Source organism: Nomia melanderi, chromosome 11, assembly GCF_051020985.1.
Source record: "Nomia melanderi isolate GNS246 chromosome 11, iyNomMela1, whole genome shotgun sequence".
NCBI classification, from domain to species: Eukaryota; Metazoa; Arthropoda; class Insecta; order Hymenoptera; family Halictidae; genus Nomia; species Nomia melanderi.
Genome location: NC_135009.1, coordinates 15,477,629 through 15,503,259, shown reverse-complemented (window position 1 = coordinate 15,503,259; position 25,631 = coordinate 15,477,629). Strand labels below are relative to the sequence as shown.

General features: G+C 36.4%; 6 protein-coding genes across 10 annotated transcripts; 4 read left to right on the top strand and 2 right to left on the bottom strand.

Annotated features, from left to right (window-relative positions):
• Positions 1–6,682: 6,682 nt before the first annotated feature.
• Sin1 (SAPK-interacting protein 1) lies at positions 6,683–9,492 on the top strand. The gene is made up of 8 exons (XM_031988457.2): positions 6,683–6,936; positions 7,042–7,182; positions 7,266–7,531; positions 7,614–7,783; positions 7,863–8,159; positions 8,233–8,474; positions 8,558–8,850; positions 9,244–9,492. Exons 1-7 carry the CDS (start codon positions 6,864–6,866, stop codon positions 8,731–8,733), a joined length of 1,365 nt encoding a protein of 454 aa, XP_031844317.1. The 5' UTR covers positions 6,683–6,863; the 3' UTR covers positions 8,734–8,850; positions 9,244–9,492.
• Positions 8,982–10,806, bottom strand: LOC116432101 (uncharacterized). The gene is made up of 3 exons (XM_031988465.2): positions 10,654–10,806; positions 9,602–9,917; positions 8,982–9,511 (listed from the first exon to the last, which is right to left on the bottom strand). The coding sequence occupies exons 2-3, from the start codon at positions 9,723–9,725 to the stop codon at positions 9,093–9,095; spliced, it is 543 nt and encodes a 180-aa protein (XP_031844325.1). The 5' UTR covers positions 9,726–9,917; positions 10,654–10,806; the 3' UTR covers positions 8,982–9,092.
• On the top strand, positions 10,237–11,761 carry LOC116432100 (calcyclin-binding protein). Its single transcript, XM_031988464.2, has 2 exons — positions 10,237–10,521; positions 10,802–11,761. The coding sequence occupies exons 1-2, from the start codon at positions 10,501–10,503 to the stop codon at positions 11,456–11,458; spliced, it is 678 nt and encodes a 225-aa protein (XP_031844324.2). The 5' UTR covers positions 10,237–10,500; the 3' UTR covers positions 11,459–11,761.
• Positions 11,591–15,727, bottom strand: Agpat1 (1-Acylglycerol-3-phosphate O-acyltransferase 1). Its single transcript, XM_031988462.2, has 4 exons — positions 15,066–15,727; positions 13,821–14,136; positions 13,576–13,741; positions 11,591–13,499 (listed from the first exon to the last, which is right to left on the bottom strand). Exons 1-4 carry the CDS (start codon positions 15,248–15,250, stop codon positions 13,342–13,344), a joined length of 825 nt encoding a protein of 274 aa, XP_031844322.1. The 5' UTR covers positions 15,251–15,727; the 3' UTR covers positions 11,591–13,341.
• A 133-nt stretch (positions 15,728–15,860) lies between these two features.
• Positions 15,861–25,025, top strand: LOC116432095 (uncharacterized). Of its 5 annotated transcripts, none has more exons than XR_004236058.2 (11): positions 15,866–16,776; positions 16,853–18,206; positions 18,283–18,485; positions 18,554–18,692; positions 18,773–18,994; positions 19,102–19,203; positions 22,042–23,896; positions 23,965–24,157; positions 24,238–24,412; positions 24,487–24,804; positions 24,892–25,025. XR_004236058.2 is itself a non-coding variant. In XM_031988450.2 (10 exons), the coding sequence occupies exons 2-10, from the start codon at positions 16,923–16,925 to the stop codon at positions 24,544–24,546; spliced, it is 4,233 nt and encodes a 1,410-aa protein (XP_031844310.2). In that variant the 5' UTR covers positions 15,866–16,776; positions 16,853–16,922; the 3' UTR covers positions 24,547–24,866. The 5 variants fall into 5 exon arrangements, 2 of the variants coding, with proteins under 2 accessions (XP_031844313.2, XP_031844310.2); XR_012999739.1 differs by having other exon boundaries at positions 24,904–24,997; XM_031988450.2 differs by lacking the exon at positions 24,892–25,025 and having other exon boundaries at positions 24,487–24,866.
• On the top strand, positions 24,908–25,476 carry LOC143175104 (ATP synthase F(0) complex subunit k, mitochondrial). Its single transcript, XM_076372309.1, has 3 exons — positions 24,908–25,025; positions 25,089–25,187; positions 25,301–25,476. Exons 2-3 carry the CDS (start codon positions 25,104–25,106, stop codon positions 25,394–25,396), a joined length of 180 nt encoding a protein of 59 aa, XP_076228424.1. The 5' UTR covers positions 24,908–25,025; positions 25,089–25,103; the 3' UTR covers positions 25,397–25,476.
• The last annotated feature ends 155 nt before the right edge of the window (positions 25,477–25,631 follow it).

Sequence of the window (25,631 nt, the reverse complement as noted above, 5' to 3'; positions counted from 1 at the left end):
TGTCCTCGGCTAATTAGCGCCACGTGAAACCATCGTCGAAGGAATGCCCATCGATACAACCTCCAGAGCGAAGAACCGTAAACACATCAGCCCGCGAAGGGTTGATGTTCTCCGCGTCGACCGTAAATGTGCAACGTCTCAACGCGACGCGAGGAACAAGGGGGCCGGGCGAAAGCTGAAAAAGCACCGCGACGAGAACAACGCCGGGCCGAACAAGCGGGGAAAGCGCGCGACAGCCTCCCCGCTCGTTCGCGCTCAAAGAACGACGCGCGGTGATTTGTTTAAACCGGATAATAAAATACAAAGGGGCCGTGTTTGCAGACTTCGCGCGGAGCGGCCTTATCGAGCGTTATCCGAGGAGATAAACGCATTCCTCTTTCATCTTCTCGCGAGGTTCTTCTCCCGGGGCGTCCTCCGCCATCTTCCTCCTCCTTCGACGGCTCTCTTCAAGGATTTTTTGCGCGCCGGAAGCGACGCGGACTTCTAACCGGTCTATAGCAGCCGAGTATCGTCTTCCTGCGGGAGGTCGACTCTCGTTTGCTCTCGTTCTTTGAGATTCATCGCCGAAGCTCGTTTTTATCCGCGCTCGCTCGATCGCTCGGAAGCTGGGACGACTTACCGGTGAACGCGTCGAACGTCGTCGGTGACCTCTGGAAGAATCAAATGAACGCTGAGACAGTGGAGAGATGGAGAATCGAGAGGTCTAGTGTTCACTTGTGTAGAAGGCAGGTGAACGTGACGTGATGTTGAGAATGTGAGTGTGAACTTGGTGAGGATGGACAAGTGTGAACGTAGTGTGAACGTGGTGAAGATGGACAAGTGGGAACGTAGCGTGAACGTGACGAAGATGGACAAGTATGAACGTAGAGTGAACGTCGTGAAGATGGACAAGTGTGAACGTAGTGTGAAGGTAGTGTGAACATAGTAGGATGGCAAGTATGAATAGAGAGAAGACGACTGATGACCACGACGTGCCGCATTGAAGTTCGACAGCGCAAGTTCGAAGAGGAAACTGTCAGAAAGGAAAACTGGAAAAAAAGGCTAGAACATAGGAGAATGTTCAAGATTCACCAAGAGGTTCAAGGTCAACGAACGTCCAACACAATAACGATAACGCGATTCAATGAAACAACTCCACGCCGTGTATCTTTTCAATTTCGCGCAGCTCTCCGCGAAGTCGCGCGGCGTCCAACGCGTTAATTCTCCGCGGAACCGTTGCGTGCAAATTTCCCCAGGGCTCGTCCGCCAGCCGGCGAAAATTCTTCGAAGAATAACGCTTCCTCCGCGCGGCGGCGGCCGATCCTCCTCCGGCGCATTAATTATGGAACGACGCGGACGGACGCGCATTAAAACGCTTTCCGCGGGCGGTCGCGGGGCGTCGGTGGTAAATAAATCGACAGCGAGCGGGGCGCTCGCGATTTATCCTCTCGCTCGGTCCCGGCGAGCCGAAAAGAGGCGGTGCGAGCGGCGATAACGAATGGGATAATAATTGAAATTCGGAGAGGCGGCGGAGAGGCTGATACGCCAACAAGTCCGGCCGGCTGGCAATTAAACCGTGACGTATCGCCGCTGCGATCTCCGCCTTAAGCCAATTTCGCGGACGATGAAATGCGATTCTTCCGGTCGTCACGGCACCACGGCACACGCCCCTGCGTGTCCCGCCGCTCCGCCCGGGGAGCGTAAATTCTCCGCGCGATAAATTCGACGAGCGTCTAATCTGTGTGTACATCGCCGAAAGCTCCGGGCCACTGGGTCTCGGTTGGGAAAGAAACCCGCGTCTCCTCGAGATACGTACTACCCGGGAATCCTTGTACGTTATAATGGAACTGTTATGTCGCCGCGACACGCCGGAGGAATGCCGCCGAGAAAGAGGGTGCGATCTTGTCCGGATTCGGGGGAAACCAAAGTTGCTGCACTGCGTAACTAGACAGTGATTGCTCGATCGGCTAACAGTTCGCATCGACGAGGACTGCGAAATTTCTCGAACGTATTGTAGTGTTTGCTATTATTATTAGACATCGAAAAGGTGGATGTTGGTTACTCGTGGTTACTGTAGTGGCGGTAGAGCTTTGTAGGCGTTTGCACGTGGTGTGCCGACTAAACTTGTATGTCTCGAAGGACCACAGGTAAGATCGGGAACAAAACTTAGAAATGAGTAGGAGGTGAAGCGGACTTTGACTCTAGTGCTATGCGCTCGATCGAAATTGCTGCTTGATACTTTGTAATCCTTGCTTCCTACTCCGTACTCTGTGCTATGTGCTATGTGAGTTGATACTTGTCTATGTGTTTCCAACTTGTGTTTCTAACTATGTGTTTCCAACTGTGTGTATCAACTGACTGGGCCTCCCAGAATCCTCCTCGACGACACCTCCGCAATGTCTTCGCGGGGGTGAAGACGTTCCGGTTGGCCCTTTTAGATCCAGATGGTTGCGGAAGGGAGACACAGTCCCCTCCCTTCTTGGGTCTTCCAAGTTGCTAACGTTAATAACTAATTCGTCCCGTTCGCAATCGTCGACCGTGGCAGGTAAAAAGCAAGAAACGCTTCGGCCTTGATAACACATGCCAACAGACGGGCTAGAGAGTTAAAAATGCTGGTGACTGGACGCCAGATGTGAACAGACAAGGAGAATCTGTCCCTTCTCGTGATACGTAAGGACGATTGCAAGTTGCACGGGACGAAGGCTCTTATTGTTACGAGAAACTAGCAAATGCACGATAAGTCTCAGAAAAGATAAAAAGTGCATACAAAACTACGATGGTTTAAGGGCTCGAACGAAACGGTGAGGCTACAAGTGGCCTTAAGCTCGTTTCCGCCGATAATATCTATTTAACAATCACCTGTGATACCATTTATCCGTCCCGCAAGAGACCGAACGGGAAATCCCCGCCGGCCGGTCCGCGGAGAATTCGCGCGTCGATATCTAGATCCGCGTTATTGCCCCGACCCTTTCGCCGTCTGAAAGGCGGCTCGCCTCCGCTCCCGTTCCCGACGTCGCGGGTGCCTTATCTTCCCCAGCTTCCGCCTCTCAGAAAAATATTACGCGGAAGGACGTGCGCGCGATTTTTCCTTTCATCGGCGCACCTCCCGTCCGCGCCAGCGTCGCCGCCGCTCAAAGACACCGCTCTCTTGGAAATAGAACTGTCTCGATTTTATCGAGCGGATTTATTGTCGGTGTTCACCGTCGCCGAGCGAACTTCCTTCTGCCCGTTTCGTCTACGCGAATCGCGAGGTGCGATCTGCTCGTCGCCTGTTTTTCTACGGACGCATCCATCTTAGACGCTACGCGGAAATTAGCATACTAATTGGCCGGGTATTTATGCGATCGTTTGTGCATCATCGTTGACTTCTTTGCAGATCCTCTTCTCGTAGGCTCCGATTCATCTGTTGGACGACAGTAAGCTATAACACTTACTTATTCAGGAATAAAATATAGCCTTTCTCCATGGAACAAAAGCGCAGTATATCAAAATTGATTTTTCTTGGTCGGTTTTTTTCAAAAGAACTGTGCGTTAAGAGGTTCACGCATCAATTACCGAAGACGCACGAACGATGAAAGCGACAGAACCGGCGAAATCCGGAGACGCCGGTGCAGTTGAACTTCCCCGGAAAATCGGCGAATCTATCGGCGAGCGGTCTGTTATTTTCCAAGTGCGCGGGGAAAATTTAGCGCCTGATATACCGGATCGTGTCGCGTTATCGGGGATGCTCAATTAAGCGAGCGTACGCCCGCCGGTTTGTATAAAGGGTGAATCCAGCAGGATCTAATGCTACCGTTTTCGAGGGTAATTTATGAACGGCTATTGTACTTCGAATGGGGTTCTCGTTATTACGGAGCGGGTCAGGGGGACAGGAACAAACGGCAAAGATGGAAAGAGCGGGAGATAGGGAGCCGCGACTACGACGGAGGGGCGAGGTCGCGCGGTGGAGGAGGGAATCACGGGACAGATCCCCTAAGAAAGGACAAGAATAGCGGTAAAAGGAAAACAGTCGCGAATAAAACCCTCAGACAAAGGGAATCGCATTCGTCGGCTGTTTCACCTGGCAGGTAGTATTGCTTGCATATTGTTTCCCATTCGCTCACCTGTTTCGCAGCCTCAGGCTTCTCTCGGTTTTTTTTCTCGCTCCTCGTCACGTGTCTTCGATCATATGCATAGTGATCCCTCTCGTTCTGCGCGCAATAAAATCGAAAAATGGAGCGTGTACTCGTCGAACGCAGGACAAATGCACGTAGAGGATATCTAAATGATAGATCAAAGCGAAGTAAGTAGTCGTATCGATCAGAGTCGAGAAAGCAATCGTAGGTCAAGGGGTTGCTGGGACTATCCCACCTCGAATGACTGGCTTGAATTCCAATAAAGAGGAAAACTTCCCTTAGTACAGGGAAAATTCGTAGGCCAGCGCGGGTCTGGCCGCCAAACGTGCGATGACGCGAAACAGACTCGCGCGGAAGGACAGCGTTAACGGTAGAAGAATAGCGAGGAAAATCCAGTGGCGTAGGGCGAACCGAAGCCTGGCTCTTCTCTCTCGGACATTCCTCCCTCGTCCGAGGAATGCGTCCGCGTCTTCTTTCCGCGCGGCGTGCTCCCGTCTCGCTCGATATTAGCCGAAAAGCACCTCAATGTCCCGCGCTCGGCGCGCCGCGCGATAACCGTAAACGCGGCGATGAAATACGACTGTCGTCGTCATCGGGGAAAACTTCCTGCGAGTAAGTGGCCGTTCCGTTCGAAAGCCCCGAAGCATTCGCGCTCGAACGGGAAACCGCCGTGCAGAATGCTAAGACCGCCGGCGAGTAGTTTCACGCGTCGAGTCCATCGAACCGAGGAACGATTTACGATTCCGGATTCCCGGTCGCTTAAAAATCTGGCTCGCGTCGTCGGGAGAAATTTGTCGTGACTCGACTAAATAGGAACTCGGCGTCCGGCGGTTGGCTCCGAGATCTTCGGAGGTTTTCGTGGTTTCGCGACGGCGCTGTCTGCTCGGTTAATTGGCTTCGTCGCGTGACCTTTCGAACCGAGTGTTCCTCGCGTTAGTTCGGAATTCGGTTTCCGTTATCGCGCCGGAGATGGACGCCGAGGCACACGCGCGGGCGTCCGGCGTACGTGCGGATTTTTATTGGCGTGGAGGGGGTTCCCGGGCGAAGATATAGGATTCCGCTCGTTAGCCGGTGAAATGAAACGGACTGTTGAGAGCGGAGCGTGTCAGAAATTCGTAAAATTCGGTAGCCCCGATCCCGAATGAACGGTGGGAGCGCGCAACACGCGCGCAGCCCGCGTAAAGATGGCGAGCGTGGCTGGCCCACGGACAATCGGAAACGAGCGGACACGTGGCGTATTAATTCCGCGGCTTGGATACAATGAGAGGGAGGGAGGGGACCGTGGAAAGACAAATATTAAATAAAAGTGTAATCCGACGATAAGATTCTCATTAGCATGATAACCGCGCCGGGATTCTCGCATTGTTTCGAGAAACAACCGGATGGCGGACGGCCTTTCTGGGCTGTGGATGGAAGCTGTACTCGTGACGATTATTAACACATTGAATGCTGCATTTTAGAGAGCGAAATACAGAAAATGGAAGGAACACACTGTTAAATCATTTAATTGAATTGCGTTATTATTATTACATGTTCTAGCTGAATATCACCGCGAGGTAGCATTGTCTATAATATAGAAGTATCTTGAAATAATCATCGTTTAATTGAGTGAACTATAGTAATTCAATTTGGTTGTCACCGGTGACCCCATGAAATTCAACGTGTTAATGCTGGATTTATGGGCATTTATTGTGTTTATTCTATTGTTTCCAGGGATGTTTCCTTGTCGAGACCTTGGAAATTAGATACTAGAATTATCAGAGGTCAAAATGATCAGTTCTTGATTGATTCTTTAATTATTGGAAACTGATAATTCTCTGAGAAATTACTATAGATATTCAACAATAGGAAAACTGAATTGAATTGGAAATTAGAGGTTCAACGCTAGAACCAGAGAGGTTAAAATGATCCATTCTTGATTGATTCTTTAATTATTAGAAACAGATAATTCTCTGAGAAATTACTGTATACATTCAATAATGGAAAACTGAATTGTAAATAGAAATCTCAATAGTAACACTGTTTCCACAGAAGAATATGAGAAAGTCAGTTTGAATGTTCGGTGGTTCTAGCGTTAAACTAGATAATATTTATCAAATAATGTTTGTAACATTCGATACGCGATTCAGTTCTATAAACTTAGTATTTATTGTTTTGTTATCGTCATTACCATTTGTGAAATTAGTCATTTGAAAGAGTAACTTAACACGTTCGCTACCAGCGTCATATATTTGTAACAATTGTAATCCTATATTTTACATAATGAAAATGAAATAGATCCTGTAGATATTGGTATTAGAAATGATAAACTACGATATTATATTTAGGAACTCAATGGCTCGTTTCACTGTCATTTTTCTAATATTTTGTTTAGATTTATTGGATTGAGGAGAAATAAGGTCGTATGGTCTAACCATTACAGTCTGTTTCTACTGTGAACGCGAACGATTTGAACGCAGAGGATAAAACGAGCTGTTTATCTTGGACACACACTTTTTATTTTCTACGTTACCGTCTTACGTAATTCATGAGGTAACCGTTTCACCCGAGTAGAGGTCACTAGTGCACTAGGGCGCTTCCAGCTATGTCGATATTTCAGATCGGTAGACAGAAAGTCCCATAGGATGAGACGTCTGTGCAGATCTTACATCTGTGTTTACACGTTCAGAACGATACTCATAAGACTGAGGAAGAGTTTGTTCAGACAATAGTGGACAGAAATTTTTGGCAATTATTTTTTATGACCTAAACAGATTTCAGGTAAAGGGGATGGCGTTTTACGACAATGACCATTGGCTCCTGTCACACATTCGCGATAGTTTTTTACTAACAGACAATACAGGTACACTTTAGATGTTATTTAGGTTACACGTTGAGTATTTTGAATGAACGGTACGTTCGTTTCTTATACACCTGTTTCTGAATGCTATGTACTGCACTTTTTAAGGTCAATGCGAAATAGTAATGGTCGGAGAAGATATTCCTAAACAGTTAAAGTCGAATGGCATGTTGCACTGTTATCCTGGTATGGAAGACAGCGACGATGAAGATCTAGATGGTCTTGTGGAATCTTATGACGTACAGATGGGTAATTTCCACCTTCGAGATGTTATTGTTCTTATTTCAGGGTACATAGATACGGATATAATGTTAATATTGTAACACACATAGAATATAGTCACAGAGAACGGTCTAACACTGCTAAAAGATTGGAGAAAATGGATCTCGAGAGAAAGAAAGCTGCCAAAGTAAATATAAAGTGGGAACACAATCCTGCGATGTCTCTTAGCCAACAATCAGAGTTATTTCAAAGAAAAGACTTTCGTAAAAAGACTGGTCAACCTAGTAAGAGGCATTCTCTTTTATCCGAGCAACTTGAGAAGTGTCCAAACTTACCACAAAATCCGTTCATGGAATATGCCAAGTTTGATGGTAGTGTACGTATCATTTTACTCTGTGGACTACTTTATAGACTACTAAAATGTTTAGTTACCTTGTTTATGAGGAATCTATGTGCAGGCACAAGTTGATATTCCTATCAGAAAATACAGGATTTTTATGTGTATGTTACCTAAAGAGCAAAGAACGTACCCTCTACAAATAGTTGTAGTTGCTACTGCAAAAGTATTGGATTTCATTGGATTAATTTGTTACAAATATGCGAATGAACATCCAGATCATCAGCTGAAGTGCGACTTCCTTCTAATTCGTGACCGTTATTTATCAAATTTGTCGTTGGAAAATATTTCGGTACACTAATGTTTTCAGGGAGGATATAGCAAGATACGGTTTATACTTCACGGAAGATGACGGCGAAGTCGATTGGGATTTACCTTGCCTAGATCCGAGAGAAGCTATTTCTAAATTTGAATTCACGACGCTCGGTCTTACCGAAATGAAACCAAGCGATAGAGCCAGACACAATATGGCTGCTCATGTAGAAACGAAAGACGAAGACAATTTTCTGGAAAGGCAGAATGAAGAACAGAAAGAAGTTGCCGAAGACTTGGCAAAAATGGAAGGTCACACTACTGCCATGGAAGCTCCATTATACCAATCATACAGGCATTTCGTTATTATAAACGTATTGCTTACTTCCAATTACAATTCAAAATTAATGCTTGTGTTTGTTGTATAGGGTATACATAATTAACAAAGTCAGAACAAAGACTGAAATTTGTTTGGGAATCTCAGGTGAAAAAATTGAGATTAATCCAATAATGACTGGTAAAGGTGCTGGACGTTTTTGGAATAGGCAACGTGCAGTTAGCTATCAAATAGACAATATTGCCTGGTGTGAGATAACAGAAACAAAGGGATCAAAGACAATTTTTACATTAGTTTATACACCGCACTCTTCTACATCCGAAAATATTTTAGGTGCGTTCCCGGTTATTTAACGAATTCGATACACATGAGAAGAATTGTTACTTCATGTCTGACAAGTAATTGTTTTTCAACAGTATCATCCGGACAATTCAAAAATCACGAATTCGAGGCGGATTCGATAACCGCCGAAGAGATCGTTAGAAAAATAAATCATATACTTGAATTGCACAGCAGCACATCGAGAAAAGAATACTTATCTCAAAAAGAAAGAAAAGCCGCTAGGCGCAAGAGCTTTCACTTGCACAGATGACAACTCTACTGGTTTCTTTATTCTATTTTAAATTATTTAAAGCATTGATCGTTTTAATGTGATCAGAATGGAAACAAATACTTGCTTTAATACAAATATATCATTATCAGTTTAATGGTAATGCTATGAATCTTTTAGACCTGAGAGAAAGATTTCTTTTAAGTAGCTAAAGTAGCTTACATCTATATAAAGTACACATTAATTTTACACATAATTGAACATTGGTTTTTCCTTGCATATATACATACATATATATATACATATTTATTTTATTGATATAATAAAAAATAGAAAATTTATATAATATACATAATAAATTTTGTCATAATAATTATTTTACCTACACTGTGATACTTAGATCACGATTCTGACATTTCCATAATTGTTTTTGTAATTTTGCTAAGTCGTTTCTCCATTTGTGTAATAAATCTTTGATTTAACTTGTGAGCTCTATGATTTAACATTGATACTTTCAATGTCATTTCTGTTAATCTTTTGTTATTCTTACAGATACTCTGATAATTTGGACGGGCCATGACAAATGCTTCCTCGGAATCTGTCAAGGTAGTCAAATCTACAGGTTGCCCTTGGCTTTCTAAAAGTAATTTCTTTTTTGTCAAACATTTTCGTTCAGTTTTTCGTTGTCTAAATGTCTCAATCCATTCTTTCCTCTCATTTTTAAGGCTGCATATGTATTGTTCCAAATTGAAAGTTTCTGCTTGAGAAGTCTCAGAAATACATCTATCTGCATCACTGTTATCCGCCCTGTTTTCATTCCCTGTAAGTTATGAAATATACGAACCTCGGTTAAAATTAATTGAAACTGACGCAAGAATCATAAACATAAACAGATCTGATTGCGACTAACCTTCACATTGATCAAAAGCAGTCAGTCGACTTTGAAACACAGAAGACCGACGTTTATGGACTGCATTTTCAGGTTTTGACGCCGTTTCTGAATGCGATGCATCCGATAAATTATAATTATTCATTTTAATATATATTTTAACATAGTTTACACTCGCGCAACTCACATATGCAATAAAAGTCTGTTACATTTTAAACGGACCAATCACGATTCAAGATGATCACTCGTAAATTCCGCCATATTTCAAAAGTGAGAAACTTCCGAGTTACCCACACGGATTACGGATTCTGTATCCTATATCGACTGAACTATCTATCTTCAATTAATACAAGCTTTTGTTATTAGATGGCGCAGTGATTTTTTAAAATAGTAAAATAAAAAATATAAAAAATAATAACGATTAATTGAATATATTGATCGTTAAAAAATATGTGTAATATCAATTTACGGGATTTCATTTTTATATTTCGATATACCGTTGCTTTTGGACGAATACAACCGAATTATTAAATACTACGATTGTATGAATGTCTTTTATTTATTTTAATAAGTATTAATGCTATTTATTAGATTTTTTAATGAAAATATCCAATATTTTTTTGTAGAATATAAATTTTCATTGAAGAGATGATTATATTGAGAACAAACGTAAATATTTTCAAAAACGTGAACTGTCCAGAAATTTCTAGCAACTCAACTGTCGCCTATCGCACAGTTTCGTGAACGTATTCAGGCGGTGTTTGATCGTCGAAGAATTGATGTCAAGTTCTTATGAGCTATAACAGTGTTAATTTTTGTAATATTTTGTTCATTATTGTCAGAAATTTGAGAAACGTTGAACATTTCCTTTGCTGTTGAATTCGTGTGAATTATATTTGTTGCCACTTTTAAGAAAAATTATGTCTACCAAGGCTGACGAGGTATGAAACATTGTTGTTCATTCATGAAATTATAAGTTATAATAAGGATGTTACATTTTTCTTGGCGAACATTATATTTAATTAAACGTTATGGAATCGTAATACAATGTCTTAGTTTTGCGTTATACTTACTTAAATCTGGATACGTTCATGGGTTAAACTTTCAAAATCTTGAGTAACATATTTGTTGTTCTTGAAAGAAACCGTTATTGCGAAAAGACTCGCGTGTCAAGTACTTTATTATAAAATATAATTTAAATTTCACATTTCTTTCTTGCAGTTAAAATTGGATATAGACGAATTTAACAACCTGCTTCAACAAGCAAGTCGACAGAGAGCCAAAGATGTAATTAATATTGAAATTAGGAGGTTACAAACGGAATTGGCTAAGTTACTTGAAGAACAGAAAGATACATCTGTAAAATCATCCGATGCAAAACCGAGTTCTTCTAAGAAATGCTATGAGGTCAAATTGAACAATTATGGGTGGGAACAAACAAGTTCAGCAGTAAAGTTGTACATCACTTTAGAAAATGTACATCAGTTATCTAAAGATGCTGTAAAATGTTCCTTTACCGAGATGTCATTGGATCTGCAAGTGCTTGGATTGGATAATAAAAATTATGTTCTAACAATTAACAATCTATGCGAAGATATTGATCCTAGCAAGAGCAGTTTCAAAATGAAAAAAGATATGATTATTGTTTCTCTTGCCAAGAAAGATACAAAGGAATGGTCGCACGTGACAAAAGTAGAAAATACGATCAAAAAATTGAAGTCATCTTCTATTCCAGACATGACTGATAAAAATGATTACAGTACAGGCATAATGAATTTAATGAAGAAGATTTATCAAGAAGGAGATGATGAAATGAAGAAAGCAATAGCCAAAGCATGGACAGAGAGTCAACAACAACAACAACAACAACAACTGTAGATGAGATTTGGTCAGTCAGATGTGTAATTTTATGTTTAAATGTAGTTTAAAATCATTACCTAACAAAAGTTTAATGTATAGAATAGATTTAGGCATAAAGAGATCGCGCATATATTTGTTTTTATACAGTGATATTTTCTCCTTGTGTGTTGTAAATAATTTTAATTCATATAACAATAACATTAATTGATTGAAATTTATTTTAATTTAATTTAATATCTCTTTTACTTCTTATCCATAGGCTATAAGCTGTATTGTAGTGTATCATGCTATTATTATGTTAATAAAGAGTATACAAAAGAACTTATGCAACTTAATTGTTTTCATATTAAAAGCAGGTAACATGATTGCGATAAATGTTTGATAGTTCTTATTTTTTTATGATGCTCTTCATGTGTATTAATATAACTTCTCAATATGGTAAAATTGTTGTGGTAGTCTTACAGTTAGTGAATAACTTTTGTTCTATTACTTCACTTCCACTTTTGCTATGTTGATTTTAACTTACATGATGATGGATCCAGTCATACAAATGAGATATAAAAAGAAATTTATTTTCTAATTATAAATATGGCACTTAAAATACTTGTATATTACATGTGTACTTATACATACATGTATGATAACAAAAGACTTCATTTTGTTTACAGAATTTAGTTATTGTTTAACAAATTTATATGCATTAAAAGTATGTAGCTTTCTATTTTAAAATTATATTTCCTGTTATTAGTATGTTTCTGGAAAGAACAGCTTATAAAATAATTACTGATTCTTTTAGTTCCCACTAATTTTAAGTAATATATTCATGACATTATAAATCTACAAACAATCCATCTAATAAAATTTTCATTTTGAAATTACAAAAATGGTATATCTGTAATGAAACTATGTAAACAATAGCGTAGCTTCAATTCAACATTACAATGATATAATTAATACTTAAGAGAATATTTAATGTTGAATATGAATTTTTATCACAGTATGTGAATTGTACTGGTACAACAACAAATGACAAGATTTTTTCAATATTAGATTGTTTAATGGTTGCTTCGTATGTCTAAAACTTTGGGTCTAAATCTAAAACTTACCTAATAATTAGGTTCAGATGATAAAGGAATTTTAAAACTAGAACTTATTAATTTCAGATTTTACTGTGCAGTAATGAGTGGAAGCATGTAATAGGCATATGAACACGTATAAAATCTTATAAAACAAATACATTTTGCATAAATAATTCAAATAATTGTGGCTGAGGAGAAAAAGAATTAGCTATATCATTCAAAGTTTGCAAATTCCTTTTCTCTAAACGTATTATCCAAATGATTGCTACCTACATAAATATTAATATTTAAATATTTGTAAAATGTACTTAGATTAATAGTATATACAATTCGAAGATAAAATTCAGATTGCCATTACTTGCTAAAAATTATACAATTTCCTAAAAAAATACAAAGGCTGCACCACAATATAACATTCTTTCCTCTAATATTAAACAAAAAATTAAGGTTTATATTGCATTCATGTATATATAATATTCGCAAAATTTGTATAAAGGTTCATTGCAATTTACATGCAGTTCTTATGTTACCATTTACTGTAAAATTCAGAGCATTAAATTATATTTCAAGATGGAATAAAATTACTGATAAATAAATATTGTAGAAAAAGAATAATTACTATACAACATTTATCCAATTATTCTTTCGCACGTATTTTTCATATGCAATGAATACTTAATAAAATATAAAAACAATTATAATCACTAAATGGAACATAAGGCATAGAAAAATAGTCTTTGGTTTCCAAGCTAACACTCAGTTACCGTTGAATTTTAAATGACAGGGTTTCTCTTCAAATTGCCATGGAATGATCATTTCATTCTAAGAAGTTGCAGAATTACTTGACAATTTTACTTCATGACTAGTCGTTTGAAAAACATCTGACATAGCACATCGAGTTTTTTGCATTAAATGCTCAATATCATCTGTATTTAATCCTTCTGTAGATATTGGTGGTAATGTTGTTATAATAACTCGACCTTTGAATTAAATGCATTTATATAGGGGAATTCATATTTTAATATTTGTATTTAAGCAAATGTATTCATTACTTACCAGCATCGAATCTTTTCTCTTTCGAGGATAGAAAGTAATAAGAAGAAAATACAACTGGTAGTATAGGTAACTGAGAAGTAATAGCAACATGAAAGGCACCTTTTTTAAAAGGATGAATTTCACCAGTATTGTGCCTGGTGCCTTCAGGAAAGATCCATAATTTGATCTACATAGAGGATGCAGAAAAATAAGTGTGTACACTGTTAGAAGTTACTTTCATGTTTTTACAACACGTTCTAAATTACCTTGTCCTTTTTAATATCGTTTGTGGCAGTATTCATAACTGCACGAGCTTTCTCGGAGTTCATTCTGTCTATAAATATCAAACCACAAAGCCAAGCGGCTAAACCAAAGGGCCACGCATAAAAAAGCTCTTTTTTAGCTATGACTGTACATTTCTCCATTACAGGCCATATTTGAAACAGTCCCATTATGTCTAAAGAACTTTGGTGATTTGCAACTATTATACATGCTCTATCTTGTTCTAAATGTTCTCTTCCTCTAAGTTCCCAACGCACTCCCAGAAAATTAGTAAGACAGGAGCATACGGATGATGCTAATCTAAAAATATATTTCACTTATAAACTGTTTAGTAATAACATGTAATTTATTGAAGCGATGAAAGTGGAGTTATTTGCAAAATTAACAAATTTATTGAAAAATGGTAGATCATTTCCAATGTATGTCCAGGTATTTCAATAACAATTAATTAGTTCATAAAAATCGTTGAAAACGAATTATTTATATAAATTTGACAAATCATTAATATCCATGGTTGCATTTACCAATGAAAAGTGCAGTTCGTACAATTAAATAGATTAACAGGAATGGATTGAAACGTATTTTCCACCGCTAATTTCAAATGTCGCGGAAAAACTGAATGAATCTAAAAGGCAAAGAGAGAAGCACGAGTTATTTCTTTCGTGGATTGTTTATCATTCGCGTGCACGTCAATCGAGCGATTATATGTCACTCAACTTTCGATATCGCAATAATTGCATTATTAACGAGTTAACTTGAATCATGCAGCTATCAGCTGTGATCATTGTCCCCTGCAGTCAACATATTTTTCTAACGCGTCCGATCTAACGTTCACCGATTGCAAATAAAATCGAGATGCAAACGCGGACTCCGAAAACATCACTGAGACCGAACCGAAAGAAATATTTTGGTAATTCCTTTAAATTTCCTATTCGAACTACACATGCGCAACCGTCGCAGGGTGAATGGCTAACGTTATTCAAACCACCACCACCACTACCATTATTACCACCACCATCAGAGGACCACTGTCAGAACTGCTGCTACAACACTATACACCACCATCGTTCAATAAATTTGTTCCCTGCCGTATTATCTTTCCAGGTAAAAAAGAAAAAAAAAACGACAAATAGGGAGATTAACTGACAAGCAGAAAGAAAACATCGAACAGCAGAACAATGAAATGAGAGGCATAGTGTTTATCAAGATTTGCTTGGTAAATTACTAACATAAAGTTCTTTACGTTCCGTGGACGTAACATCATAATTGGGAGTAAAGTGATGGAATTGATCGTCACGTATCCGTAATAGAGGAGAAATTTGAAATAGTAACGGAAGGTCCTGTTCATCTCGTAGAGGAATGGTAGGACAAGAATGAAACCGACTAGGATCACCTCAACGCACGAAGGTGCCATCTTTTATGGCGGCAGAGGGCGGATACGGCACGTAATATTTTTTCAATACCATACAACCGGACAAGAAATGATGTTTACACTTCTCTGGCACTGTCTTACGATATCGTAAGGCTTCGATCGATGCCGCGTACCGAGGAAGACCCTCGACTGTCGTCCATGGACTGCTGGATGACCGTCTTATAATGACGTTCGTTCGCCGCGCGACTTCGCCAGCCCTTACACCCGTGCACACACAGCGGCGCACACGCTTCGCTCCCGGCACCTCTGTCTCTTCTGATCTCTCTCACTTCCATGCCCACTTCTCGATCTTCGACTAAATAGTTAATTCTCCCTCAATTCTGTCTCTCTGCCCTCGATTGCACTCGTTTGCACTCGTTTGCTTACATTTCGCCCGTCGGAGATAGCGTTTCCAGCTCGACGATGCCTTTGTTTAAAACTTCTAGAACTTGCGCGCTTGTTTAGGAACAAATACCATTCGAAAAATTATTATCAAATTAAATGTATATCTATATATATATATATATATATATATAGAATTGTTAGTTGTTTCCCTTTTCTTTTCAGACATTGTCTTGTTTAATAATCTTTTCTTGTTTATTATTCCGAACGAAAATATTATTTATTCGTCTGCACTAATCCCTTTTATGGAACAATTCGTAAATATTTCTTTTCGTTGTTTTTATCTTATCGTGCCATATTATTCTGTTTGGCAAAGCCCTGATTATGATCGCGATACCTTAGACACACTTTTAGAACATTTTTGTTCTTTTTTCTTTTGTGTTCGAGCGCTAAGTTTAGTATAGTCTGATTTGTGCGAATCGACTGAGGGAAAACGATTAATATCGTTTAATTATCGATGCAGCACGATACTATCCCACTGTTTGTTAAGAAGTATAAAGTAATGAGTAGCCCATAAAAATACGACAATAACAGTTGCATAAGAACTATTGTTATATCTTTTACAATGCCTTTTATTAGAATGCTTTTAATTGCATTATGTATGTATGTATATGCATACACATGTACGAAAAGTATTTGGCAACACACTTACACATGTTTTCTACCAAATATTTATTGTATACTTCAACAGTTACTTTTAATTAAAGATATAAATAATGTTAGAAAAATTTTGAAAGTTAATGAAATAACACTAGCATTTTTCTATTTATTTCGTATTCTAGAGTATGATTCTTCTTTTTAAGAATATGATTATTCTACATATATTTACGTGTTTACAGTAAAAAAGTGCTCCGCGGAATTTAAAAAATGCTACTTTTTATATCGCGTCGTAGATAGGTCGATACTTTGCGCGGCAAATAGAAACACAAAGAGATTTGAATTTGTGTAACTAGCTATCGTCTGCTGGTTTTCTGGTTAGGTTAGTTTATACGCAGAACGGGACGTTTCCCACATGGTTTTATAAATTAAGCGAAACAATCCAATTTTGTGCTGTGATCCAGTGTTGAAAGAGTATGAGCGATGTACAGTATATAATTGTTTCAAATCACTAACATTGTAAACAGATTGTGAGTCTCAATAGCGATGGATCATGTTTTCTCGATGTTTCTTAACAATAGATTCAGCATATCACTTCTGTTTCAGCTTCCAGAATTTAGTAAATTCAATAATTAATAGAAACTCGATATTGGAATTAGAAAATTCGAGATCATTAATGATGCAGGTGAATTCCCAGGAACGTGAAAATATTGAAACTACAATATTAGCCTTAGTATTGTCACAGAAAAGAGGTTGCTCGTTACCTCAACTATGTAAGGAGTACTATGATTTGGAAGGTGAACGAATACCTTGGAAACGTTTAGGACATAGTTCCTTGATGAAATTCCTACAGAGTATGTCGAAAACGATCGAAATAGAAAATAGGAACAATGAAACCTTTTTACATGGTATTCCATCTGATAAGTCTAAACATGTTAGTAAGTTAATAGCTGGCCAAAAAGATCAGAAGCCTATACTTGGAAGAAAAGTGTATAAACCAAGTCATTATTACCCAAATACTGCACCGTTCAAGGTTCGGATACCAGCTGAGATATTAAATATGACAATTGATTTTGTTAATAAATACCCAAATGGTGTGAATAAAGATTATATATTTCAAACAGTACAAGCACAGATGCCGTATGTGGACATTACAATGAGTGAAATGGAAGAACAGTTGCAAATGTTATCGCACAAAATTCATATGTATAACAATAAAATCTTTCCAATTCTAAATAACTCAGAAACCTCCCAGTTGAGATCACCGATAGTGACTGCAAGTGGGAATGAAGATTTGGATAATATGTATGAATATGAGGACAATGAAGAAAATGATTTTAAATTTATATCTTCCACGAGTATATCTACTTCATCTCCAAAATCACTTGCAAAGACAAAAACAACATCATGTTTCATAAAAGAAACTATCTCTAAATGCCAAAATCAAAATGTGAAAGATGAATTTAATATACTCACAGAAAAGGCTGAAATCAATGAAGATAATGTATATAATTTGAACCATTGCAATGACAATATTGAAATTCTTACAGAATGTAACAATAATAATAATAATAATAGTGATATAGACAATGAAAATTATGACAGTAAACATACTGAAAACCTTATAAATGACAGAATTAAATTTCGTTTAGAAAAACTTATCCAGAATAATCCCAATGGTATTCGGTGTGCTGAACTTCCAGAAAAGTATTTGGAAGAGTACAAAGTATGCTTGAATTATACAGAGCTTGGGTTCAGTAGTGTTCGAGAATTTGCATCACAATTGCCAGAAATTTTTCATTGTGTACAGTCTGAAGATATAGGTGACTTTATGCTTTATTTTGCTAAAAGAGATGTACCATCGAATAATTCAAAGGAGAAACATACAACTATGAGTCTTGCACAATTACATGAGATTTATTTACCGCACGAAGAAGATGAAGCACTTCCAACAACTCTGGTTGATAACATTTTTATAATTGTAAATGAAATTTTGATTAACCATTCTTGTAAATCTAATACTCCTGAACTTACAGTCAATTGATACATGCAATCAATTAATACCAGATGGTATAGTAACTATCGGAGAAAGTGTAGGTCATCTAAATGTCATAGACTTAGTGAGCGACGAGAAACCTTACGTAGAAGTTGTTATTGCAGAAGTGTTCACTCCAGCATTCTTTTGGATACAACTTCGTAAAAAGCAAAGGACATTTAAAACATTTATGGATGAGTTGCAGTATGTATGATTAAAATAAGCTTTTGCAATGTGCATAGTTGAGTAGTAGACAATTATTTCCTTTTCAGTAATTTTTATGTAACAAAACATCAAGATTATGTTGTACCACCTGTTATATTAGAAAAAGGTCTAAATTGTGCATGTGTATATAATGGAGTATGGCATAGAGGTATAATAAAATCAGTGAAACCTGACTTACAAGTTACTGTAGGTTCACAAAAATGGTAGAAATTATATTAACTGAATTTAATGTGATAAGTATTATTATTTATAGCAATATCTTACAGGTGATGTTTTATGATTATGGTACGTTGAAAACATATCCGCCAAATGCAGTGTGTTACTTGCATAGAATGTTTTCTCTTCTACCAGCACAAGCTATACCTTGTGGTCTGTTTAATACACGGCCGTATAAATCATCAAAATGGACACGTAATGCCACTCATCAGTTTGCCGTTAGAACATCGAATATACCTTTAATTGCAACAGTAGCATCAATGAATGAAGAGGTAAGGATGAAACATACAATCTAATAAAAAAAGAATATGTTTATTAAAAGCAATTACATATCATGAAAAACAAGTAATTAATTATTTATTGTTGTTCTTCAATTTAGGACAATTCAATGATGGTAACATTGACTGACACGTTAGAAGAAGAAGATGTACACATTAATGATTGGCTAGTTGAGCAGAAACTAGCAGAACATGGAAAAATGGTCTGTATAAAGTTACGGAACTTTCCATTTCTTTATTATTTACAATGTCAGGAACGTAGGAAACAAAAATCTAGAACACCTAAAACATTTCAATCTGATAAATTGGTAAAGCCAACAGAATGTACAAAATTAACACGCGCCGCAGGTTCTTCTCAAAAGAAAGTAGAATTGTATGATTCGACTATTAATTCGCGGTCGTCATCTGGAAATAATTTTGGTATAGTTACTGATAATAAAATAAGTTCCACGTCGTACCAGAAAGGCAAGGAAATATTACAGTATCTTAAAAATAAGCGTTTCATCAAAGGGGCAGGTAGTAGCGGACTAAATTTAAAAGGGAAGCAGCCAAGAAATTTAATACCTTTGTACGAACAGTTAATGAACTTTAAGAGGAATTCTAAGCCTTATAATAGTAATTACACAGAACATAATGATGGAGTGAAAAGCAATGATTTGTCAAATTCTAAATCAATACTAAGTAAACAAATGAAACAAACTTTAAGGGAATCTCTGAATAATATTATCAAACATGATGACAACGAATATGATGATACTTCCGCATCTTCTCAATCTTCTTGTGGCAGAAACGTTTACGAGCAGTCAAACAAAAAGGATGATATATTGAGAAATTATACGTATATACCAAAAGAATATGCTAATCATTTTCATATACAAAATTCAGAAGACGAATCAGATATGACGTGTACAGAAACTTCTTCTGATATGTCTAACGAATTTAAACATGTAGATTGGTCAGCTATTTCTAAAGATATGGAACAAAGAAAAGGACATATTTCGCAGCAAGACGTTGTTGAAAAAACCTATAAATCAATATCAGAGAAACGGGACAATATACCGCTGGCTGAAAGTTATTTTTTAAGAGCAGTTCGAGGTAGTGTTCATTTTACTGAACGTGACGAAGACGTACGTTGGTTACCCACTGGAAATATAAATCAGACGGAGGATCCTTCTCCTTTAGTGCTAAGAAATATACAGAAACAAGCGGCAAGTAATAGAAAAGAAAAGATTGTAGCTATTTCTAAGAAAATGCTGAATATATTGACAGAAGGTAGATCCGCAGAATTTCTCGAGCCCTCGACAGTCATCTCTAAAAGTACAAATGAAACACAATTTATCGAATCTGCAGAGAACAATAATGATTTAATCAGAAATAATGCCCTTTACTCAAACGGTGGTGATAAGCTTTGTGATACAGATTTTCAAATGAATTCTAATAATGGTACATCTCAATTGGAAAATTATTATATACACATGAAATCATGTACTCTTGCAAGCAAATTATTACATTTGTGGTCAATGAAGCAACGTGAATTGAATCAGTCTGTAAGTCTAGATTCGGACGATCTCACTGCCTCATGCACATCAGTATCATCGCAAGAAAGTTTTAACAATAATGATAGGGAGTCTGAAACAAGAGAAAATGAAATTATATTAAATGAAGCACATGCCAGACTTAACGCTAGTGATATCTCAAATTCTGTTGATGCAGAAAACGTAGATATAAATAACTTAAGGTTATATGAATGTAAATCTGGCGATGATAAACCGCATGAAGAACCATTTGCATCTACAGACAGACCAACAACATCAGATTTATCAGAAGAATTAGTACCAATTGAATCAGTGGTAATGGAAGAAGTGTCATTACCACAAAAATCCATACAAGTAGAAAAGTTAGCGAAGGAATCAGAACAAATAGAAGGTAGCTTATCAACCAAAGAAACAATAGTAACAGAAGAATTAGTATCGATAAATGAAGCACTATCGGCTGATGCAATTACAGCAAAATCTACTGTACCAGTTTTCAATGATATTGATATAGAATCTGATACAGAAGAGTGGGATGTATACATGCCAACTGAAAATCTGCACCGTCTTTTGAAAATTGATTCTCCTTTTGCTAAAGATATTGAAAATACATTAGATACCAAAATTAATAGCTGTTTAACAATAGAAGAAGTAAATGATATGGATTCGGTTCAGAATACAGATAGAATAGACAGACACAAAGAACAAGAGAATTACAAAGAATTAGATAAGATAGAATGTTCAAATGCAAAGTTTAAAAATTTGAAAAATGGACAGAATGAAGTTACTACAACTTGTTTTAAAAATAATGTAGAATCGAATGGAAAAGAAGACTCCATTTTAGAAAACTCAGTTTCAACGTATAGTGAATTACGAGGGAAATCAAGAACATTAAAAGAAATGTTAAACAAGGCTAAGTTAAAGCAAAGAAATTAAGTTGAAGTACAATTAAAAGTATTTAGATCGAAAATGCTGCTGAATGAATTACATTATCAAGTAAAAGACTGTTTAAACTAAGAAAAATGAATCGTTTAATTTGTTTACCTTTATTTTATAGTAATTATTTGACCCGTTACGGTAGGAATAGATGTATATAAAAATGCCGGTACGTTTAGTGTTAAAACATGGTTTTTACAACTAAAAGTACATAGTATTTTAGTCTATAGTGCCATTTTATAGTATTATTTTATTTCTTATGAATCAAATGAATGCTTACCAATTATACTTTACAGTTAACGTAAAAGTACAAATCAATTTTTAAGTTTTTGGGAAAAATACGATCTTTATGTTTTCGCTTACATGTACTATGCTTTTTATTTAAGTAATAAAAATATTTTAAGAAGAAAGTCAACTGTGTACATTTTACTTTATACCAATATCTTTACAATGTGCGAAATGATCTCATAAAGTGATCATTTTTCCCAAATAATGTGTATACACAAATAATATTTCATAATGTAATTCATAAAGTATCATTTCGATTGATCATTTCTTTTTCTTTTTACATAGGAAGACAAAGTTGATATGCACAATTTATTGCTATACGTGGAAGAAAATTTACTGTTTTTACCTGACCAGTGCTATGCAAAAGAAACTAATACATTTAATGTCAACAACAAGAGAACTGAAGCAACATGTGATAACGTCCCTTTGATATCACCTCAAAGTACTTTACAAGACAAAACGTCTGACATTGGTCCTTTGATATCTCCTCAAAGTACTTTAGAAGAAAATTTTATTAAGTTACCTTTGCAACAGAAATTACCTAATGAATTACAAAAATTAGAGGAAAATTTGGAAAATCAGGTTACTAAAAATAATTCATTTGCTCCTTTTAACTCATCGACAAGAAATACAAATCCATTTAGACAAGATCAACCAGTTTATGATCAAAAGAAAGATGAAATTTCGCCAGAGAAACTTCTACGCTTATGGAACGAATATTTAAAATTACAGATTCAAATAAATGCAATATTTGAGATACTTTCTAACAAAGTAATGAACAATTCTGATACAAAACTAAATGACACTCTAATGAACAATACTTTAAATATAAAGGATACTACTTCACATATTAACAATAATATCAGTTCAACGGCAACAAATAGAGTAAATATAAATGATTCGAATATATATCCATTTAATGTCAACAATTTACAAAGAGTCGGGAATCCTACTCAAGAGATTTTGAACAACGATATAAATTTCAACAATTGTACTATGTTAGAACATTTGATCGAAAAATTGAATGTATCAATATACTCGAAGATTCTTACTCTCGCAAAGAGTGATTCGAATATAGTAAGTCAGTCATTGGCAAGTAATGATATATCTGTGAGCAAAAAGGTACCACCTGGATTTGAAAATATTTTTAGTGGAACAATTGGTTTACCAGAATCATTAGAAAAACCTACAAATCTGACTAAACCTTTAAAAGAAACTAATCCTTTCAAAATTGGTTTATTAAATAAACTGGACGCATCGGATCCACAGGAAGAAATTTGTTTCAATTTTGATAATTTAATCACTTCTGAAAAAGATAATACTGCAGAACTAGATACGAATCATGATGTTGCAGAAAAAGCTTGCAGGGAAGTTCCATACAATTGTCATCAATGTTATTCTAGTTGCGATTCAGGCAACATGGACATTACTGATACAAAGTTACCCATATTGAATGCAAATCTTTTTTCCACTGATTATGTAAAAACAATGGATAACATGAAAAATACTGAAAATATTATTATAAATAGCCCTTCAGTGATACATAACGTAAATGAACTTAACACGAAGAACTCTCTTTTGCCATTGGAAAACTCTTGCATCGATCATACTCCAAATAATGACAATATAAAGAATCACATGACATCGTGGTTACCAATTAACAGTTTCACGACTTCATTACCAACGATGCAGGATAATATGAGCATAGATGAAGGATATTTAACTCGACCATCCACTTCTCATACTTCAGACAGATTATCTGAGTTAGCGCAAACAATTAATGACATATATCAGTATGGTGCATCTTCATATACATGGTCTAAAGCAGCAGATAGAAATTCTATTCAATCCAACAACTGGGATAAAATGTATTCGCAGTACATGAATAATGAAGATACGAAGATAACATGCAATCAAAGTCAACTGCAAAATAATAATGTTGAAAATCTTAGTGTAAATGGTATCGTAGAATCTCAGGATATGACTGGTAATATAGGGACAATGAATATCTATGCAAATTTAAGTAAATTAAAGAATACTTGGGATACAATTGCTCCAGGGGAATCTACATATTTTGGTAAAAATTATTCAACCCCAATCTATACATCTTTACATCCCAAAATATATCTTTTAGCAATTGGTAAGTACTTTTGTAACTATTTATTAATAAATTGACAGTGTACTTTACTCTTGTATTCCTTTTTCCAGAATTACCAAAGCGATTGATGCACGTATTTTATTACCAAAGTAAAGGGTGGTTATCAATGAACGAGTTCGTGTTATTTACTGAATTTAAAACGGCTTCATATATGTTACATATACTGCAAATGCTAAATATAGAAGTGCCAATTGTAAACGTTGATAGAACCAAATGTTTAATAGAACCTGCAGATTTAAGAAGGTAAAGGGTGTGTAATTATGATAAATAACGTTCTTCGTATACTTTTTGAATAATATAAAAATTTGTTTTGTTTATTTCAGTAATCTAAGGCAGCAAACGAAGAATATCATGTACAGTAATGAGAATCTTCAGTTACTACCAATAAAGGCGGCGCTGAAATTGTTAAACGAATTAAATATGATTTCTGCAGATAAAATAAATGAAGTTTTAATGACCAATCAATTTGTGAGTGGGTCGATCATGCAAGAAATTTGGGTAAACAACCATAAAATATATAATATTTTCTGAATTCTACATAATGTTATAATATATTATTTCTCTTTTCACAGATGATCATAAATGCATACGGACGATTGGAGTACATGGTTGAAAACAGGGAAGAATTGTAAAATATTCATTCTTTGACAGTAGAAAGTAAAATTTCGTTATTAATTATTAGAAGGACTTCTATGACAATACTTATTTATGTATCAACGATTACAGTACAAAAATATGATTCTTGTTTTACCTTATTATGGTATTTAATGTTATTAAAAAATGCTAAAGTTGATTTTGAAATTATTCCCATGATTTGTATCTTATTTGTGAAGTACTGTTTGCTGTGATTTAATCATCATGTATATCATTATGCAATACTATGTTCATATGTAAGTATTAAATTGATATTTTTTTAATGCCTTCGTTTTCTGTCTATTAATTGAATAAATAATTTACCAAAATATAAATTGCCCAAGTAACTTTTAAAGTGGGAGTTGTTTTGCGTTTGCGCATTTCCGGATATTGGATGCTCCATCTGGTGCCAGTTTTCATGCAACTAGGATTAAGAGACGTGAGGAGTTGCCATACTGCTTTTTGAATTGTGCTCGAGGTACGTTTGTCGAGGGATATTCTCAGTTTCCTTGATTGATTATCCGTTTGTATTGCGTTTTAGCTTTTGGTGACAAGAATGACTGGTTCAGAGGGATCAGAACCAAAGCTTACTGGATTATCCAAATATTTCAATAGTGTCACCGATAATGGACGTGCAAATGTCAGTAACCTCTAAATATTCGTTCTTCGTGATATTTCTTAAGTTCGACTAACAATAATTATTTTGTGTAACAATGATTGGAAATGTTTCAAACTTGTCGTTTCTTTTTGTAGGTGGCTAAAGCTACGTATGCTGCAATAGCTGCCATAGGCCTGTACTATTACTTAAAGCCAAAGAAAAAGGCCGAAAAGTTACCCGAAAGCAAATAAATGTATTATGTAATAATAATTTCAGTGCTGTAATTTCATCCTGTACGATGAATAAAATAGAAGTATTTATTTACCGTTGATTGGCGAATTTGGTAATCTATTTTTTATAATTATGATTGCGGAATAATTACGCAAACAGGTCGTTACGATTGACCTGCTATTTCAATGATTTATCTGTACGTCAATATACGTTTTATATCGAACACTGTATCTAATTGGCAAAATAAATAAGTTG